Genomic DNA, 19,206 nt, shown 5'->3' on the forward strand with positions numbered 1-19,206 from the left:
GAGGTGCTGGAGCGAGTCCAGAGAAGGGCAACGAAGCTGGTGAAGGGTCTGGAGCACAAGTGTGATGAGGAGCGGCTGAGGGACCTGGGGGTGTTTAGTCTGGAGAAAAGGAGGCTGAGGGGAGACCTTATCACTCTCTACAACCGCCTGAAAGGAGGGTGTAGTGAGGTGGGGTCGGTCTCTTCTCCCAGGTAACAAGTAACAGGACGAGAGGAAACAGTGTCAAGTTGCACCAGGGAAGGTTTAGATTGGAGATCAGGAACAATTTCTTCACTGAAAGGATTATTTGGCATTGGAACAGGCTGCCCAGGGCAGTGGTGGAGTCACCATCCCTGGGGGGATTTAAAAGCCGTGTAGATGTGGTGCTGAGGGACGTGGGTTAGCGGTGGCCTTGACAGTGCTGGGTTAACGGTTGGACTCGATGATCTTAGAGGTCCTTTCCAACCAAAATGATTCTGTGATTCTGGTGCAAAGCTTGGCCCGTACGGAGATGAGTGGACCCTCCCCGCCCCGCCATGCCGCGCCACGCCGGCCCTTCTCCAGGTGCCCTCGGGGTGCTGACGGGGTGCACCTCCATTTTTGCCCTGAAACGCTGGGTGCTGTGCTGCGAGGCTGGAGGGGCAGACAGGGGGGATGATGGGGGCTCAGTCTGGCCAGGACCCTGCTGGGCTGTCACAGGTCAGGGTGCACAGAGGAGAGCCAGTGGGGTCTGGTCGGGTCGGCATCACTGGTGGCACACAGCATCCAGGGGCTTTTTCGGGTGCCCGAAGCACCAGTCAGGCTCTCATCAGCCCTTTCGCCTTGTCTCCCCTCTTGTCCAGGACAGAAATCATCGGTCTCCGGAGGTCCCCTCATCCAGAACGTGCACTCGTCCAAGCGCATCCTCTTCTCCATTGTCCACGACAAAACAGGTCTGTGTCCCACTCTGGTGTTGGAGGTGGCTGGCAGCCACCTCTTAAGGAGAGGTTTCCCCCCAGCCCCGTCTCTCCCAGCCATCCCTGTGCTCTGCGGGGACCTGGCAGTGCTGGGGGATTTTTTCCCTTTACTTGCTGCAACATCTCAGTGTCACAGCTTCACCCCCACTGGGGTCCATCTCCACGACACTCAGTCCTCGAGCAGTGCCAGCCAACTGAGAAACCCCATCCCCGCTCCGTGCATGGGGAACCGAGGCACGGCTTTGGGTGAGGCCGTTTGCCCTAGCTGCAAACAGCAAATACCTGCCGAAAGCTTGGCGTTATTGCAGAATAACTGAAACCCACTAACCCCGGTGTGATTCCGCAGCGGTGCCTGGGGGGGATCAGCAATGGGGAGGAGACTCTGCCATTTCCCCACCTCCACCCCGCCCAAGGGATATGCAACCTAAAAATGCTGACATGTTTACATCAAAACCCTCGCCTGATTGCATTACAAAAAAGAAAAAAATATGGATGGGAAAGTTGGGAAAAAGGAGCAGATGAAAAAGCTCCTTTGTGAAATGGCCGTGCCTTTCAAAGGTTCGTTCCAGGTTGAGTTTGCTCTGTCCCGGAGGGTCTTTCATTTCAGGGTTGAGAAGTTTTATGGGGTCATTTCTTAGGAATCTGCTTTGCACATGCACGGCTGCAGAGGAGGTTGCTTGGGGCTGGGGCTGGGGAAGCCCAGACCTTATGTGCCAGCCTGGCAAAATCTTCTCAGGAAGAAGGAAATCACCATTTTTAAAGCACTGAAGTCTTGTTCCTGCTTCCCAGCACTTCGCGAGAGAAAATTACATCTGCTGTGTACGAACCATATGGAAGTTCCTTATTTCTTATATTTTGTTTTGATAGATAAGTGGGACAGTTTTATAAAAGAAACTGAAGATATCAACACCCTTAGGGAGTGCGTGCAAATTCTGTTTAACAGCAGATATGGTGAGTAGGAGTTAATATCCCATTATGCATCTGCAGCGCTTGTGGTTTGCATATCATTATATAGCAATCATTTTTGTTCCCTAACACAGCAGCAGAAGCCATATGCTAGAGCTCCCTTCTCTTCCTAACACATTTAGCCCAGCAACTCCCAGTCTCTGGGTGCCTGCTGAAGGTTATGTCAATATTTCCATTTGGAGCCCCCCCGTCACTGTCGGGGAATTTATAACAGGGCTGTAAAACAGCCCTGGTTTGAAGGGTGGCACGGCGGGTCAGAGCACCCGGGCACCGCCAGCGCTGGCGGGCAAGGGGGAGCGGTGGCATGTGGCCACTTTAAATTAACACGGCAGGAAAAAAGAAGGTTGTCGTTATTGCAGCTGCTTTTTTTCACCTGTATGGTTTATGGGCATCTTTGGTGCTCCCCTTGCCACGGGCAGTGATTTTGGGTTAGTTCCTGGGCGTTTGGGCAGCTGTAAGCTCAGGGAATGGGCTGATGGGCTGGAGGTTGTCACCTGTACCATCCTCATCAGGCTGTGTGATTCCTGAGTTCTAGATGGGCTATAGGCAGGTGGGGTTGTAGATGGGCTATAGATGAGCTCTGTAACTTATAACCTGTATATGTGCTATGCAACTCGTGAGTGATACAGCTCAGCAACCTGCTGCCATCACGGGGAGGTTGGGGACGGCACATGGGCCAGCTTGTCTCTGCTTCGAGCAGCACTGGCTGCGTTTGAGTGTTTTGGAGGATGCCATCGGCTGTGTTGGCTGCTGCGTTGTCTCTCCATTGTCCCACGTCCCAGCGGTGAGCTGCTCCCGGGGCTTGCCTTTGGGAACGAGCAAAGGAGAAGAGGGCAGGAGGCACTCCTGCCTTGAGTTCAAGCCTTTACACCTTCGTTTTATCATCTGTAAAAGAAAAAACGCGTGTTTGAGTGAAAACCATGTGTTCACCTTTCAGCTGAAGCCTTGGGGTTAGACCACATGGTCCCCGTCCCGTACCGGAAAATTGCCTGCGACCCCGAGGCGGTGGAAATCATCGGCATTCCGGACAAAATACCCTTCAAAAGACCTTGCACCTATGGCGTCCCCAAACTTAAGCGGATACTGGAGGAGAGGCACAACATCCATTTCGTCATCAAAAGGTGGGTGGCGAGGAGGGCAAGGAAGAGTGTACGGCCTCGAGGGGACTTGGGGATTTAAGCTCTGTTCCCTCCATGCTCACAGGGTTTGTTTTGACACCCAAAACTCATTTTACCCTTGTTTTATGGAAAAGAGCTAAACAGCTCTTTTTTTTTCCCCCCAAACCTCTGTTTCCCATCTCTCTTCTCCCTTTTTATGAGGATGTGGCAGGACTGGCCGTGGCGTGGTCACGCCTGAACCCCGCAGCCCTGTTGTAAGTCCATGCAGACATTGCCGGGGCCACCCTAAAAGGGGACCCTCCGATCGCAGCACAGTGCTCTCTGATGGCATGTGGCGGATGGGAGCGGTGCCTCCAGCTGCGAGGAGGAGCACCCATATTCATGCCACGCGGGGATTCCCCTCCACCTTGGTTTTCGGTGATCACTTATGGGCATCCTATATATACGATGATGAGGATGTATCGCCTGCGGGCAGGGCGTTGTGTCTTGGTGTCTGCATTTGTGCTGGAGTAGGAGGAGTGAACGCTTTCCTGGTTATCTCTGTGCCGTGCAACCCCTCTTTTCTTATCCATCAGGAAAATCTGCTTTATAATATATTTATTTATTCGGTCCCTGCCTGTGCAGCGCTCATGTTGTTCCCCTGCTAGAGGTGTGAAACTACAGTGCAGAAAAACCCTGGCTAAGCCTCCCCAAGGGGGCTAAAATCACGAGCGTCAATAGGACTCGGGCATCCTAAAAGGAATTAGCTTTCCAGATAGCAGCCGGTGGAGAAGCCGCTTTGTCCCGCTCCATTCGGGCAGCACCAGGCTGGATCAGGCCCCAGGACATGCCCCTGAACACACTTTGCTCCCATGAGCAGAGTTGTGGGTGGCATCAAAAGATGCTATTCTGGAGACAGGTGACATCTGGTCAGTCGTCTATGTCATGAAGTGAAGGTCCAGCAACAGCTAATTCAGTCCCACTGTTTGTTTTGGTAAAGCCAGCCTATAGCAGCCTCATTTAATAAGTTAATTAAATTAAGAGAATGACTTATAAGCAGATTTAAAGGTGCTTTAGTTAAAAGGCATGTGCTGTAAGATTGATTGGTTGCACAACAGGCTAAAAGGCTTTTTTTTTTTTTAGCTGAAAAATTCATTCCCTTTTTTTTAGAGAATGAATAAAATTACTATTTTGACTTGGTTTAATGCTGTTCATTAATAAAACCTAAAATTCAGTCATTAGAAGCACCTATTTCTAATCCCTTTTTTTTCCTTTCCTCCTAGGATGTTTGACGAGAGAATTTTCACAGGTACGTTCTCCGTGTCCTTTGATTTATTGCCCACAAAATTGAAAGATTATCCGGAGAAGTAGAGTTGAAATAATGTCACCTGTAAGCAGCAAAAGTGCAGGACGTGTGGTTATGCTCAGGGAGGAGAAGCCTTGTCTGTCCCCTACACCCGGGCACGCTGAGATTGCCTTTGCCTGGGGTTGGTGCAAGCACTGTGCGCCCCTAAATAGTGTTTTGAAGGTTTAAGCGAGAATTCCCCGGTGCGTGAGGCTGGGCTGGCTCCCTGCGTTGGGCTGAGCTGCAGCTACAGGCAACACATGGCATGTTTCTGTGCTTTAAGAAGGAAGAAAAATCACTGCTGGGTTCCTCACTGGTAAATTATTCTTTTTTTTTTTTTTTGGCTGGGAGTTGGCAGTCATCATCCAGCCACCGTTTTTAAAAGAAGAACAACAAAAATCCATTTTTTCAGTGACAAAACCCTGGGGAGGGGGTTTCTTTGGCTTTCTTTGCCCTGTGTTTTTACTCCTTTGAGCTGGAGAAGCCAGGCTAAGTGCTTCTTGGCAAATAAACAGAGACAGGTACTGGTGCTGTCTGACCCAGCCCTCGCTCCGGCAGCTGCCCCTGTCCCACTGCCCCGATACTCGCCTGAAATACGCCACTGCACCCCAATTTATCACCGCCCAGCCCCGCTCCTGGATCACCTGGGCTTGGCTCACAAATAAAGATGTATTCTGGGGTTGTTGGGTTTTTTTTGACCCAAGCCACCAACCCTGCATGCTGGTGGCTTTCCAGACACCTTCTCCTCAGGTATCTCCACCAGCCAAATTAAGCCCTGTGGCCCCACGACCCCAAGGGTGCTCCCTGGGGATAATGATGCCAGAGCTCCTCAAAGGGGACCTCCAGCAGAGCCTGGAGGGGTCTCACCTCTATGGCGGGGGATTTCTTTATCTCCAGCCCCACTAATGGCTTTTTTTTTTCTAAAGAAAAGGATTGTTTAAGCTCTAACCCACCCCCAAGGGACGGAGCATGGAACTGTGTCTTGGGATGCTTGGATTTTCCTTGCAATTCCATCATGGTTGAACAGTATCTGGGAGGGAGGCATTGCATATGTCTGTACATGGTTGGACTTGATGATCTTAAGGGTCCTTTCCGACCAAAATGGTTCTATGATTCAAGAGCTGCTGATGGAAAGCACTGTGCTCCGAGCTCGGGGGTTACCTGGCAGGGAGGTGCAAGGGGAAATTAGGAGATGAGGAAGCAAACCCAGCAGGACTGGGGCAGATGACAGTTCCCCCTCCCCTGCCTGGTCCCTGCAGGGCTACCAGAAGCAAAACACATTAAACCTGGCTTTTTGTGATTTGCGTCAGCACAACTGACTGTGCAAAAAAAAAAGCATCTGCTGAGTCAGGAGGTGCCATTTTTGCAAAGACACTATTTTCTGAGTGGAGCTGTATTTTAAGTTGCCGACTGCAAAGTATCCCAAAGCTTCCCTGTACAGTTTTGCTCACCCTTTAATTAAAATACCCACCACTGCTAGGAAACCTATTTTTGCTGTTCCCCTGGGTAGCAGCTTCAGGCAGGCTTCGCTGCTGCAAGAACAAGATTTGGTCCATAGAAAGCACAAATTAAAAGGAGCCTTTTGGACTGTCAGTAGATAAATAGTGTCTTTAAGGCTCTATATTGCTGCTGGTCCCATTGCCAGAGCCCTGCCCTTCCTCGCAGGCTGGGGCCGAAGGGAAAAAGGCATCATGTTCCCACGGACGGGATGTGTTTTGGAAAGGGTGGGGATGTCGCGATGGCGCTTTGAGACCAGCGAAGGGCCTTTGGCAGCAGCTATTTAACAAGACACCTACGTGGTTTCTACAGCCTCGCAGCGTAATTTCATTCCCTCCTTCCCCCAGCACTAATCCTGCAGCTCTTTGCTTACCTTCCCTGCCCGATTTTCATTTCCTACCCGGCCTTCAGATCTCTCTTTTTCATCTCCAAGGTCATTGCTGAGGCTTTGTTTCAGCTCCTTTCAGGTTGCTGAGGAACAGGGAAAGAAGAGAGGAGGTTTTTCATGGTGACAGGATGCTTTTGTCCCCCTCTGCATCACTGCAGCAGAGATTTCTCCCGCTGTGTGCCGGGCTCGGAGCTGCAGGACGGGGCTCCCTGTGGCACTGCTGCTCGAGGCTTTGCCAAGCTCCTGTCCCCTCCCTTGGGACAGGGCTCTCCCCGCTTTGGGGCCTCCTCCTGCAGCACTGGTCGATGGCCCTGGCCATGCCTGGGTTTCCCGACCCTGGTCCCAACCTCTTGGCACCCTGTCTCAGCAGCCAGCCCTTTCCAGAGGTGCTCGATCCCTGGCAGGGCTTCCCAGCGCACTCTTAGTTACGCAGAGGTTTAAGGAAGTATCTTGCTATTATTTTTATGTATAAACTCAACTAAATCTGCCCCCTTCTCTTTGCAAGCAGGTTACTGTAGGAAAACCTGTCCCCCACCCCAGCCTCAGCTCTGGGACTGGGGCGGGGGGGAACAAATGGAGGTGAAAAAGCTGCATCATTGGTGTCTCTGGTTGCTAATTCTGGTTTTGTTTTTCCTTCCAAACCCACCCTGCGCACCTGGCACCAGGAAGCAAATTTACCAAAGATCCAACCAAGCTGGAGCCCTCCAGCCCCCCCGGGGAGATCTCTCCCGAGCCGCACCGCGGGGCCGTGCTGGACCTGGTGGGGACCTCTCAGGCCAACAGCAGGTAAGTGGCACTCCTGTTCCCTGGCCATCACCAAGTGACATCCCTCGGAGAGTTATTTCGGAGGCGTTAACATGCCCAGCGGGTTATTGCTGTGCTGCTGTAAGGGCGTTGCTTTCCTGCCTCTAAAAACCCACTGCGATGGTACCGCTCGCCGGCACAGGATGAGACTGAACATCCCCATGCTTTTGCGAGCCAAAATAGTGAAGTTTGGACTCATTGATTTTGTACAAAACTGATGAAATCGGGGCCGTGCCCGGGCAGGCTGGGATTATCTGCAGGAGCGATCTCCTGTGTTAAAGCGTGGCCTGAGGATTCACCCTCAGCCAGCACCGTAATGCAACATCCTGCTAATTGGATGTTACTTGTTTGTAAAGCTCACAGGGAGACTAATAGCGGATTAACAGATGTTTTAATAAAGGTGGGGTTATAGAGTTCAGCAGGGCAGGAGGCTTTTTGTGAGAGTACCTGTTTCTGGTACAACCATGCCACGAGCTAGACTGGTCTGTACCACGCTGGAAGGGCTTATGGAGTGTATAGCCCTGCTTTCCAACCCGTGCTGGGAGATCTAGAAGGTATTTTCCTCTGTGTAGTCTGTTTCCTTCATTTTTGCTTCAGCTGGTCAGAAGCAAGGTAATATTTAGCCCCAATATTTACCTTTAAAATCACTTTAAATAAGAGAAGCAGAGCAGTGTTCGTAGCAGTGTAACTGGTGCTCACGGGTGAGGCTGTGCTGCAGGGAAAGGAGCCTTTTCCCAGCCTTGCCCCGCACAAACGGCTCGGTGGTGGGTGGGTGTCCTGGTTTCACTGGGATTTGGTTTCAGTTTGTGGCCAGCCATGGTGATCAAGGCCCTCAGCAGATAAATCCAGGGCAGCTGACCCAGGCTGGCCCACAGGTGTATTCTATAGCATTGACATCAAGCTCACTATAAAAGAGAGGGTTTGCTGGGAGGAGGTGGGGTTTTTCCCTGCTCTCCTTACTTCTCCCTCTTCCTTGGTGTGATTTCTGGAACAACTTGCCAGTGCTCTGTAGATAAGTATACTTTTGTCTGTTTTGTGTTGTTGTTTATATTGATTTCTTCATTTCATTAAATCTGGTTAACTTCATCCTACAAGTATGCCTCTCCTTTTCCCAATTCCCTTCCTCATTTGGGGAAGGGACATTGGGTGAGAGAAAAACTGCTATTGTTTAGCCCTGGGTGTGGGCTAAATGAAGACATTAGGTTTACAAGCAGCAAAATGAACTTTGCTGGGATGTCCATCCTCACAGCCGTGCTGGAGGTCACTGGCTGCGGGGAGGCTCAGGAGCAGGGCTGTAGGAGCGAGGGCTCCTCAGCCTCTCCGGCACAAAGTCTTACTGCCTGGTGCTGACACCTCCACCAGCTGGGGCTGCGGACCGTGTTATGGGGTTGGTAACTTCTGCTAGTCAGGATGGGGAGATGAAACCTGGCTTGGGGATTCTCATTTTCCTGTTCATTTATTAACATTTGCAATTAGGATACCTTCAATTTTTGCAATAGAACATGCCCCTGTGCAGTTAAATTGATGTGACTGGAAACAAGGAGGTGGAAGGATGGGATATTAGGGATGTTGAGCTGGTTTCTGCAAAGCAATAGGTAGAAAACCAGCCACTCTGTGTCTGTGGGAGCATGTGGGCAGGGTGGGAGCTGAGGTTTGCTGCTGCAGAGCTCTGAGGGTGGCTGGAGGCTCGTGGTCCCCATACTGCTCTTACCAGTGCTGCACCATCCCCGTCTCACCTGCTGTGCTCCTGCTGTGGGCCAGGTAGAGGCTGCATGGTGCAACCTTCTTTAGGGTCTTTAGAGTCTTCTAAAGACGACCCTACAGGGAAAAATGGGGGTTTTAGGGGTGGTTTGTACCCAGCCGGATTCGGATCACTCTTCCCATGGTGGTGTTGTGACGAGGACCCACCTTCCACTGGTGTAAATCTGGCACAGCCTGAAGCCCCCCTCCCAGATTTCCCTAGGGAAAGGTTGACTTTGACCCAAAGTGGGAGAGTTTAAAACCCTTCCCAAGACTCCTAGGTACTATATACAGTTCTTTCTAGACCAGGGAACCTTTTTACCCATACCACATTTAGGAAGAACATTTCAAGAGCACTCCTGGCTTCCTTCGCGTTGCCTGTAGTTTGTTCTGCTGACGCTGCTGAGTGGATTTAGGCGAGCGAGAAGCGCTTTTGAACATCCCCCCCTGAGCCAAGAGGGATGTGGTGCTGGCTCAGAAGGGTTTTCCTTCCCTCTGAAGGACCAGCATTGTCAAGGAGTGTGTTTTCCAGTGCCGATCCTTAGATCATTTACTGCCAAAGTGCCGTGGTTGTTCTTGTTTAAGAAAGAGAGAGCCAGAAAGCAAACGTGTCCTGAGAATGCAAAGTAATCTCATTTGGATGCTGAACACCTTGGGTAAATTCCTGAGCATGCGAAGTTAACTGTAGACACAAGTTTGGGATAGCGCCCAGTTTTCAGGGGAGAAAAGCTTTGGGCAGAATAAATATTTACCAAATCAATTGCCTTTTTTTCCTTTCTCCCTATTTGCTTTAGCTCTGTGAGTAACCACGTTGTAATGATGCTTTATGCACTGCTCTCTGCCGCAAAGGGATGGAGTCGACCGGGTTTCGAGCTTAAAACCCCTCTTGCTTTCAGGAGCTCTCTGCTGCGGTTACATCCACCAGTGTCTAGCGGCAGGGCTGATACTGGGGGAGAGGTTGGGAGCAGGGCTTGGTTGCAGAGAAACCCGCAGACCATGGCTTTCCCTTGCAGCCACGCTGTGCTGCTGCTGGGACCGTGGGCGCAGTGTCCCTGGGGATCCCTCCGCAGCCCTCGCCTGGCATCGCAGGGGGCTGCGGTGTTTCTCTCTCCTGCCAGGATCAGTCCTACACACACAGCGGGGTTTTAAGGTCTCTCCTTGGCTGCTCTGTTACCACCTCTCTTGTCTGCCTTTCCCTTCCAGGTCCGAGAAGTGTAGTGTTTCTGAAAGCTGTGAACCAGGTGAGGAATAATTCATTTTCTCTTGCAAAATAGTGATATTGGGAGGGGGGCACTAGAGAAAGCTGCCTGCAAAGTAACTTGGGCACGTGGCACCAGTTACCTGGTTGCCCTGTGGGGCAGTTCTCTTAGGATTTTATCCCTATTTGATAGATGCAGAGATGAAGGGTCTTACCCTGTGACCCTCCAGTTGGGTCCCAAAAGTGCATAAATTGAAATAATGAGACTTAAGCACATGCTTAAATGCAATGCTAAAGGAAGTCTTCAGCCTTGGAGTTCCCTTCTCCCTAAAAGCTGCCACGATCAGGTCACCAAAAAATCAGCAGTGATGGTGCTCTGAGCACTGCAAATGAGAAGGAAACACTTTTCCCCAGGTTTAGGGGCTTGGACCCATTAAATCGCCACTGAATAGGTGAAGCTCTGCTAAGCCCCACTGTCCTGCCTGCCCAAGCTGCAAGCTGTGACTCAGCCCTTTGCAGTGAATCAGTCCCACCCTAAATGAGGAATTGATCTGGGGATAAGAGGCAGCTGGGCTGAGCACCATGTGCAGCATCGTCCTGAGGCAGGCTCTGCAGGATGGCCAGGCCAGCACGGGCTCCATGCCTGTCGGAGGTTCAAACCATGCTGTGTTTTGCCAGGGTTCAGCTGGTCATACCCTGGTGTGATGCGGCTGCGGTTGGCCGTCCCAGAGCACGGGTCTGTAGAGGGGTTTGTCCCAAACATGAGTTTGGGAGCATAAAAAATGCCAGGAGTGCCCACTGGAGACAGCTCCTCCTGCGTCCCCACCAACGCTTGTTGGTGACCCAGTTCATTTTAAGTGAAGAAAGCCAGGAAACGAGCATGTAATGAGGGCTGGTGGCCAGTTTGAGGGCACCAACAGCTCCTGCCAGCCGAGCTGTTTGCAGGGGCTATGGACACCCTTTGGGTACCTCCGTGCCATGCGCTCAATGCCACTGGGCCACTTGGCTGAAGCCTCATTGCTGCGGGATGCTCAGCTGGCACTGAAGTCATGGCTGACCATGGTTTCCCTGCCTGCGTTGGTGGACAGATGTAGCATCTCTGGTTCCTGTTGGTGATTGCCTTTTGTTGCCTTTCCCCGGTAGGTACCTCAGGAGAGCTGGGTGGGATCAGGCAGATCAAAATTGAGCCAGACGAGCTGGACATCATCCAGATCACGGTGCCAGGTAGGCGCTGGGGTACCGGCTGCTGCTGTGCAGGCAGGGCTGCTGCGTGGCATCTCGGCGTGGTGCTTTGAGAAGAGGCGTTTGTGGGGTATCTCTGGCGCGGAAGGTCCCTCCTGTGCACTGGTCTTTCTTCACTGAAAGTGATTTTAAGGGTCATATCAGGAATCAGTGGGTTTCCTGGGGGTAGTGCAGGGTGGTTTAGGGCTTGCTCTTGTTTCTCTCTCTCTCCTTCATTGCTTTTCTATGTTCCTTTCCCCTGGAGAAAGCGAGCCTGGTTTGCTGCTTTCCTTCCTGCACAGGCTTGGAGGATCCCAGGTATTGAGCATGGGATGCTTTGGATGAGGTTCTTAATTTAGAAAACCAGCCTGGTTAGGAAGGGTTCCTAAGAACAGGTTTAATATTAAGCACGTGCTGAAGACGTGTTGGAATCGGTGATGCTGATGTGTTGCCCCATGTTTCTGCCCAGAGAGGTCAGTGGCGATGGGTGGTGATGGAGATGAGCGGTTGGGTGCTGGGAGAGAGGATTTCCACTTACCTGACCTGAATAGCACACCAAACGGTAGGATGATCCTCAGGGTTTAATGAGTGGATAGTTAGCATTTTCAGTGTGCTTTACAAACATTAATTAATAATCTCACCAGAATGAGGGCAGCGACAGGGCTCCTGACATGCTCGAGGGTGAGTGATGCTGGGGACAGCAGTGAAACCTGGCCCCGCAGCCCCCTTAATACAGTTATATTTGGGGAGTCAGTCCAGAGTGGACTTAATGCATGGTTAATTTAGGGGGAGGAGGAGGAACAAGGTATAGCGGGAGATCAGACATTTTAATTTTCAACTTGGCAGCTAATGGAAGAGAAGAAAGCTAATATGTGGTGAGCTGGCAGAGTGTGTGAGGAGGAGGAGGTGTTATCACTTCTCCAGTGCCGGGTAGATCATACTTGAAGTCCAGAGCCCACCTTTTCTTACCTTGTTTGATCAGGTTCAATCAGAGGGAGTACAGCTGAGGGCAGGGAGGAGGATTAATAGCAAAGAGGTGTTCACCTGTGGGGAGAAATTGATGAAATTTGGATTATTTATCCTGCGAGGTGATGATTAAGAAGTGACCTGACTGAAGTATTTAAACCAGCTGAAGGTTTATTTAAAGCTAAATTTGGATAGCTCTTTGAGAGCTTTGGAGAGCCCAGCATTAGGGGAGACAGGTTTAAATGAAGAGGGCACACAGATTACATAAGGAGGTGTGATTTTTATAGAATCCTAGAATTTTGGAGAGGAAGGCAGCCTTAGTGCAATAATTTTACCACAGTGCAGTAGCTAAGTCAAGCAACATTAACTTTTTAAGCCAAAATTGAGTGTCTAGATGGAATTAAGCCAAGTAAATCGTTTTGAACTATTTTTGCTCTTCACTTTCCGCAGAGGTTAGGAAGAAACTTCTGCTTCTTTCCCTCGGGCTGAGAGATGGGGTGTTTCGGGGACAAGCTCTGGGTGGTCCCGGGCAGATGCACCCCGGAGCAGCTCCTGGTGCAGGGCTGTGGTGTGCGGGGCTCCCGGGAGCAGGGGACCCTTCGCTCAGCCCTTGCTGATGGGCCACGACCCTCTGAACTCTGTTTTGGGGATGGTGCCCCCATGATTGACACAAAAGCTGCCCACGGGTTTTGTCTGCAGACCGATCGCCCAGTTCAGATGAGATGCACGACCCGGTGCCCACGCACATGGCCTCGGAGGAGTCGGCCTACATCCTAGACACAGTGGCAGGTACCAGAAATGAAGCATCCAGGAGACTGCATGGGGGCACAGGAGCTCGTGTGTGTGTCAGAAATGAGTAAATACCATTTATAAGCCAAGGGGATGGAGTTGGGACCTGCTTCCAGAGTCGTGGCCTCAATCAGGTCAGCTGGGAGCTCTGAGAGACAAACTCTGGTGGCTTTTCCAGCACCCCCGCTCCTTCCCAGCCCTTCTCCAGCCCCAGCTTGCTGCAAACCCTGGCTCACGACTGGGGTGTACCCTGGGTGATTTGTGCCAGCACTGTGGCTGCCCTCACTCATGCCGAGTGCTGGGTCTGGCCTCTCCCAGGAGGCCCACGCCGAACCGGGCAGACCTCTTGGTGTAGGCGATGGGTTTGTTCCACTCATGCAGCTCCTGGCATGATGCTGCCAGCCTCAGCCTGTGCTGGGATGTGTGCTCAGAGCTTCATGAGGGGAGGGGGCGATTGGGTGACTGCAGGGGACCCGGAGACCTCCTGCTCACATCTGGTCTGTTTTTGCTGACACTGGCCACCACCAACCCTCCTCTTCCTCGCAGGGACAGAGAAAGGGTCCAGCGAGGAGTCGCAACACGAGGACAAGCAGATGGAGGGATCAGGTGAGTGTGCGATGAATCCCGAGCATCACCTGATCATTGCAAGTTTTTGGAAGGATGGATGAACACAGATATATTTCGGGTTGGATTTCCTGGGCTTCCTACCTTACCAGCAAAGCATTCAGCCTCGGAAAAGCTCAGCGCAGAAGAGCACAGCTGTGTTCCTGGGCTCTGTCCTCCTCTGTCTTGCCCGGATTTACCTTTTCCCCTATTTTTTTTCCTCATTGCTGCTAGCACAGCTCTGTGGCAGGCAAGTCACTGCCCTTCCTTGCTTGGCGATGAGCTTGCAGGCAGCTGCCAGAGGACTGGCACCAGTTTGGGAGGCATGAAGAGCGTGTGGCCAGCTCTGCCAGGGCTCAGGGGCTGCTCGCCTGCCCTGTGCATTGCTTGCCCCGGAGGCAGCTGATTTCTAAGAGCATTTCTCTTTTTCTTTTTCTTTCTTTATTTTTTTTTTTTGCAGATGGTATAGGGGACGTTTTAAGTCATTTGAGGAAACAAGTTGAAATTTTGTTCAACGCGAGATACGGTAAGATGGTCATTAACACATGTTCATCATACCGAGTGCCGGCCTCTGCTGTGGGGAGCTCCTAATTGCTCAGAAATGTCACCTACCATTTCCAAACCAGCAGCTGAGTAAAGGTGCAATCTAATTTGTTCATTTGCTGTCTGCTGGGCTTACAAATGCATTTGAAATCTCCCCGGGCCTTGTTATTGCAGCTCTTCCCCTTGGTTTCCTTGATGCCTTTTTGCTGGCTGCAGCCCAGGGATTTTTGCCGTGACCTCCAGCCTTCCTCCTGCAGAGGGAAGGACCAAAGTGTTTCCCCCCATCACTTGTATGAAATATCAGAGAGGGTTTTCCACCCAAGGTGGTCGTGGCACGGCCCAGGAAACCTGGTGGGACCCCAGTGCCAGGGGCTGGCACTCAGCGTGCTCTGCTCACCCCTTATTAGAAAGGTTATTTAACCCAGAAAAAACACCTGAGGTCACACGTGCCTTATTGGCAATATTTAGCAGAGCGAAGGGAGCCTTCACTGTGCTGGGTTGTACAGGCTGGTAGGGCACCCCCAGGCACATTCCCTGTCCCCTCATCTGGCAGAGGGATGTCCATGGAGGTCTGAACATGGGGTCCCATTGCCTCACAGAGAGGCTCTTGCAGCCTTTATAGGAAGCACTTTTGATGGTGCCACCGAAAAGCAGGCTGTGTTAATGCAGCACATGCAAAAACCAGCTCCCGGCAGCTCCCTTGGTTTGTGCCTGCCAGCATCAGGGACATCACCACCAGGCACACAGTGACAACAAACTCTCCAAAAACCTCTCCATCTCCCCACCAACTTCCTGCCTCGCTGCTGCTTTGTCCCATTGTGGAGGTCCAGCAAACTAATGAGATTTGGTCCCCACGCAGCCAAAGCCATAGGAATATCAGAGCCGGTCAAAGTTCCCTACTCCAAGTTCCTGATGTACCCCGAGGACCTGTTTGTTGTGGGCTTGCCGGAGGGCATCCTGCTACGGCGTCCCAACTGCTTTGGGATTGCAAAGCTGAAGAAGATCCTGCAAGCGAGCAACAACATCCAGTTTGTCATTAAAAGGTAAGGTGGGCAGAGTGGCCGTCCCCTTGAGGAGGATGTTCCTGCTCACTAAAGAGTCTGTCAGCATGAAAATTACTTCCAAAGTTCCCCCCTGCGTTGCAGGAGCTTTAAAATTGCGTGAGGCAGACACAGCGAGTGAGTTGTGGCTGTAGGAGTGTTGTCCTCGGGGATGCTGGAGCAGCGGGGTATTGCTGGCCGGGGAGCTCACTCGCGTACCCTCTGCTTCTCGCTATTTTCCAGACCGGAGCTGCTGGCGGAGGGCATAAAGGAGCCGGCGTCGGACAGCCCGGCAGCCAAAGGTAGGCTGCGAGACGCCCGGCAGCCGGGCCGTTAAGGGCTAGGTAGGAGAGGAGTGAGAGCGTTTTCCTACAGCGCATCTCTTGCCTTCCCTCCCCACCTTGTTTTTTGGCTGGAAACCCCCTCCTGCGTGTCCCCCCTGGCGGCACCGTGAATCCTAATTCCTCTTATGTCCCCTGTGTCAGCCGCTGGTGAGAGGGACTCGAGCGAGGCGCTGCTGGAGGACGCTGTGAAGAGACAGAGCTTCCAAGGTGAGGGCCTGGAGGCATCTGGAGGGAGTTTGAGGCAGAGCGCCTGGCCCATTGCGGGGGCTGCATAGAGCAAACAGATGTGGGAAGGGAGCGGCTGCAGGGCGTCAGGGCTCGGGGGGTTGGCAGAGGAGCAAGGCAAGGATGGGAGGGAGGAGAGGAGAGAAGGAGGTGGGGTGAGAGGATGGGAAGGACAGACAACCAGAAAACAAGACGTGCAGCTGGGGCGGGCAGTCCCGTAGGCCCAAGGAAGAGGCTCGAAGCACTCTGGATGCTCCCCTAATTAACCGGCTTTGCTTATCTCGCCGTCTAACCTTGTGGGATGCATAATTAAGTCTTCCAAGCCTCGGAGTTTGCCTTTTCTGGGGCTTTTTCCACCTGTGCGATGTTTGCACAAGCACCTCTCCTGTCCGGTGCGCACCAGCAGCCAGCACAGCGGCTCCGTGGGGGGAAGGAGCAATGGTGAGAAGGTCACGGGCTCGGGGACAAGCGCCGCCCCACTGGAGCATCCCTTTCCTTGGGCCACGGGGCCTGTGAGGGTTTGCAGAGAGGGACGGAGGCTTTTCAAAGGCTTTGGCTTTTCAGAGAGGCTTTGGAGTGCGTTTTATTTTAACGCCGGTAATTATCTCAACTGAATCTTCGATTTCATGCAGCTTTTATTCTTAGCAAACAGGCGGGGAAAAAAAAAAACATATTTCTGTTTAGATTATTTTTTAAGGACTTTGAATGGCCCACTCCAGAGATTAGCTAATTGCAAGATAAGGACTTTCCTATAATTAGAAAATGGCATTACTTAAAAGTCACAGAGTGCCTTTTAATTTACCAGCAGAAGTCCATAATTGTTTCTTTATTTTACAGAAAATTATGATGCCAGGCTTTCCAGAATAGACATTGCTAACACGCTGCGGGAACAAGTCCAGGACCTGTTCAATAAGAAATACGGTGAGAAACCAGGGTGGGAGCTGGTTTTATTCCCCCTTATCCCTCCTGAATTTTTTGCTCCCTATCCCTCTCCTCCCGATTCCTCCTTGCCAGGTACTTTCTCTCGTGTCCCCCTCAAGTGCCCGGCACCTTGTGGGGCCGGGGAGGGGCCAGTGGCTCTGGGAATTGGTGCTCTTTGCTGCGGGCGCTTGCTGTGTAGGTGGCTCCTGTGCAGCACAGGGCAGCCCATGATGGAGAGCGTGCCACAGCCCTTCCTGCTGCTGGCCCTCCCTGGCCACGGTTTGGTTTTTCTTTTAACCCTCCCTCCATGAAGAGCAACGATGGTAAATTCATTAGCAGAGAATTGCGGAGCAGTGGGAGCGCAGGGGGTGGCGGGAGGTTGGGGAAGGAATAAGGAGGGGCCATAGTGAGCACTCGCAGGAGTGTTGGGAGTTGAGATCATGTTTCTCCTGTCCCCAGGGCACCTACCCGGGCTCTCCAGGGCACCCCCATAGACTGCCTGCCCCAGCATCTGTTCTTTATCAAGCAAGGCACAGAAATGCTGTTATCCCCGCTTTCTAGGCAGGGATAAGACTTGTGCAGGTTCCCAGGCACCTGCAAGAGCAGTTATTTGCAAGGAAATGTGTAGCCTTGGTTCTGCAGCCAGACCTCAGAGAGGGAACGTGCCCATGGAGTTGTCTCCAAATAATGAAACAAAGAGCAGCGGCTGTCCAGCCCTTCCACTGCACCACATGGGCATCATCGTACGGGACAGTGCCTCTCCTCGGCCCCACAGCTCTGCTGCGTGCTCGTGGCTGTCTTGGGACCCCTCCACTCCCGTTGTGGAGGTGGCCTGAAAATGTTGGTCCTTGATCTAACGTTTGACGTGCTGCCTTGAGCAGCCTGCCCACGCCGCGCCGTGCTTTGGCGGGGCCAGGGATGGAGCCAGAGCCGCGGTAGAAATGGCATCCCTGGCATCCCTCTGGCTTACTGCTTGCTTCTCTCCCAGGTGAGGCCTTGGGGATTAAATACCCCGTGCAAGTGCCATACAAGCGGATCAAGAGCAATCCGGGGTCGGTGATTATAGAGGGGCTGCCCCCCGGGATCCCCTTCAGGAAGCCGTGCACCTTCGGCTCGCAGAACCTGGAGAGGATATTGGCCGTGGCCGATAAAATCAAATTCACCGTGACGAGGTACGTGGCAAGAGGTGTCAGCCACCCTGCCAAGCAAGAGGGGGAGAGGAGGGAGCCGACCTAAATGCACCCCCGGCTCTGCCAGCCCCATTGGGGCAGGGCTGTCAATACTGTAAATGCCTCCAGCCCCTGAGACAGCAATTAAGGGTGGCAGCTAATGGTTCGACAGAAAGGAGGGGACCGTCAAATAGAGACTCCTGCTCTTTCCTCCTGTCCACTGCCTGGGGAGGTGGTGAGGAAGGTGCTGGCAGGAGAAAACGGTGCTCGGTGCGATGGTTGTGTGGGCAGAGAAATCCCAGCCCCTTTTCTAGGAGGCTTGAGACAGGAGAAACGTTGAGTGGTTTATTGGTGGTGAAAGGCAGCACTGGGGGTCCCGCGGCGCTCGGAGAGGTGCCGGGCACCGGCCATTTGTGAGGGGCCCTGCGGGTTTTGCAGTCAAAGGGGATGGACACAAGCGCAGAGCTCCTGCCGCTCCCTCCCGAGTTGTGGCACAGCGTGCGAAGGCCAGGCTGATCCCTAACGCTCCCTGGGCTGCGGGAGGGTGCTTGGTCCAGGTGTGTTGGCTTCCCCGTGGCCAGTCTTGGAAAATCAATCTCCTTTTTTCCTTATTTTTTACAGGCCTTTTCAAGGACTCATCCCCAAACCCGGTAAGAGATTATGCCTTTTTGCCTAAGCAGTGCATTGGCCAAGTGTTTGGTGGTGGTCAGGGGGTTGTAACCCATGGATGGTGCGCAATAACTTTATCAGCTGGAGGAAGGTTGCCCCTCACTTTACTTTCCTGGGCTTCCCACTTCGGTTTTGTTGTTGTTTGGTGCATTTGCTGCAGTTCCCCTGACCGAGACAGCTGGCCTCAGCATCACCCATCGGTGCTGCCGCTGTTGCCTTGAAATGACGGTGTTTTTCAAGAGCTAATCTAGGGCAGGGATCTGCGTTCTGTATTTAAGAAAGCACCTGCTTTCTTAAGTGTTTTCTTAAAATAAATAAGTGTTGCAATGAGCTGGCTGGTTCGGTGGTGAGGGAGGGTCACGGGAAGGGGGTGGTTAACTACAGGGTCTGCATCGGGCTGCAGCAGCGTGGCAGTGAATGCCCTCTCCGGCCTGTGGGCATCCTGCGTGCGGATATACGGGGGGAGACGTGGGAGAGGGGAGGACGGGGTGTCTGGGCTGCGCTCTGCACCCAGCTGCAGAAATCCCCATCACGGAGCCGCGTCCTTCCCCGTGCATCGCTGTGGCAGCTCTGTTGCTTCTAGGCTGCCCAGAAAAGAGAGCTGCCCTCAGAAACGTGGGTAAAAACCTGTCTCGGTTTTAAATGTCTGTAATTACAACTGTTGGAAGAGCACAGATGGGTGCAAAAAACATTGTCGTCTTTATTGATGGCTTCCCATTTTCTTGGCTAGCCTCCATGGGGATGGC

At 52.5% G+C, this 19,206-nt stretch overlaps 1 protein-coding gene across 1 annotated transcript in view; it reads left to right on the plus strand.

Moving 5' to 3' along the window:
- The window catches only part of GTF2IRD1 (GTF2I repeat domain containing 1), a 41,964-nt gene that overhangs the window by 10,394 nt on the left and 12,364 nt on the right, over positions 1–19,206 (plus strand). Inside the window, exons 6-21 of the mRNA XM_068415514.1 lie at positions 822–911; positions 1,803–1,886; positions 2,839–3,022; positions 4,282–4,307; positions 6,894–7,014; positions 9,976–10,013; positions 11,114–11,194; positions 12,857–12,946; positions 13,499–13,552; positions 14,019–14,075; positions 14,952–15,135; positions 15,376–15,427; positions 15,629–15,683; positions 16,539–16,622; positions 17,611–17,794; positions 18,413–18,441. Coding sequence (XP_068271615.1) covers positions 822–911; positions 1,803–1,886; positions 2,839–3,022; positions 4,282–4,307; positions 6,894–7,014; positions 9,976–10,013; positions 11,114–11,194; positions 12,857–12,946; positions 13,499–13,552; positions 14,019–14,075; positions 14,952–15,135; positions 15,376–15,427; positions 15,629–15,683; positions 16,539–16,622; positions 17,611–17,794; positions 18,413–18,441 — 1,413 coding nt within the window. The remainder of the gene's footprint in view (positions 1–821; positions 912–1,802; positions 1,887–2,838; positions 3,023–4,281; positions 4,308–6,893; positions 7,015–9,975; positions 10,014–11,113; positions 11,195–12,856; positions 12,947–13,498; positions 13,553–14,018; positions 14,076–14,951; positions 15,136–15,375; positions 15,428–15,628; positions 15,684–16,538; positions 16,623–17,610; positions 17,795–18,412; positions 18,442–19,206) is intronic.

Source organism: Nyctibius grandis, chromosome 18 (assembly GCF_013368605.1).
Source record: "Nyctibius grandis isolate bNycGra1 chromosome 18, bNycGra1.pri, whole genome shotgun sequence".
In the NCBI taxonomy this organism is placed as follows: Eukaryota; Metazoa; Chordata; class Aves; order Nyctibiiformes; family Nyctibiidae; genus Nyctibius; species Nyctibius grandis.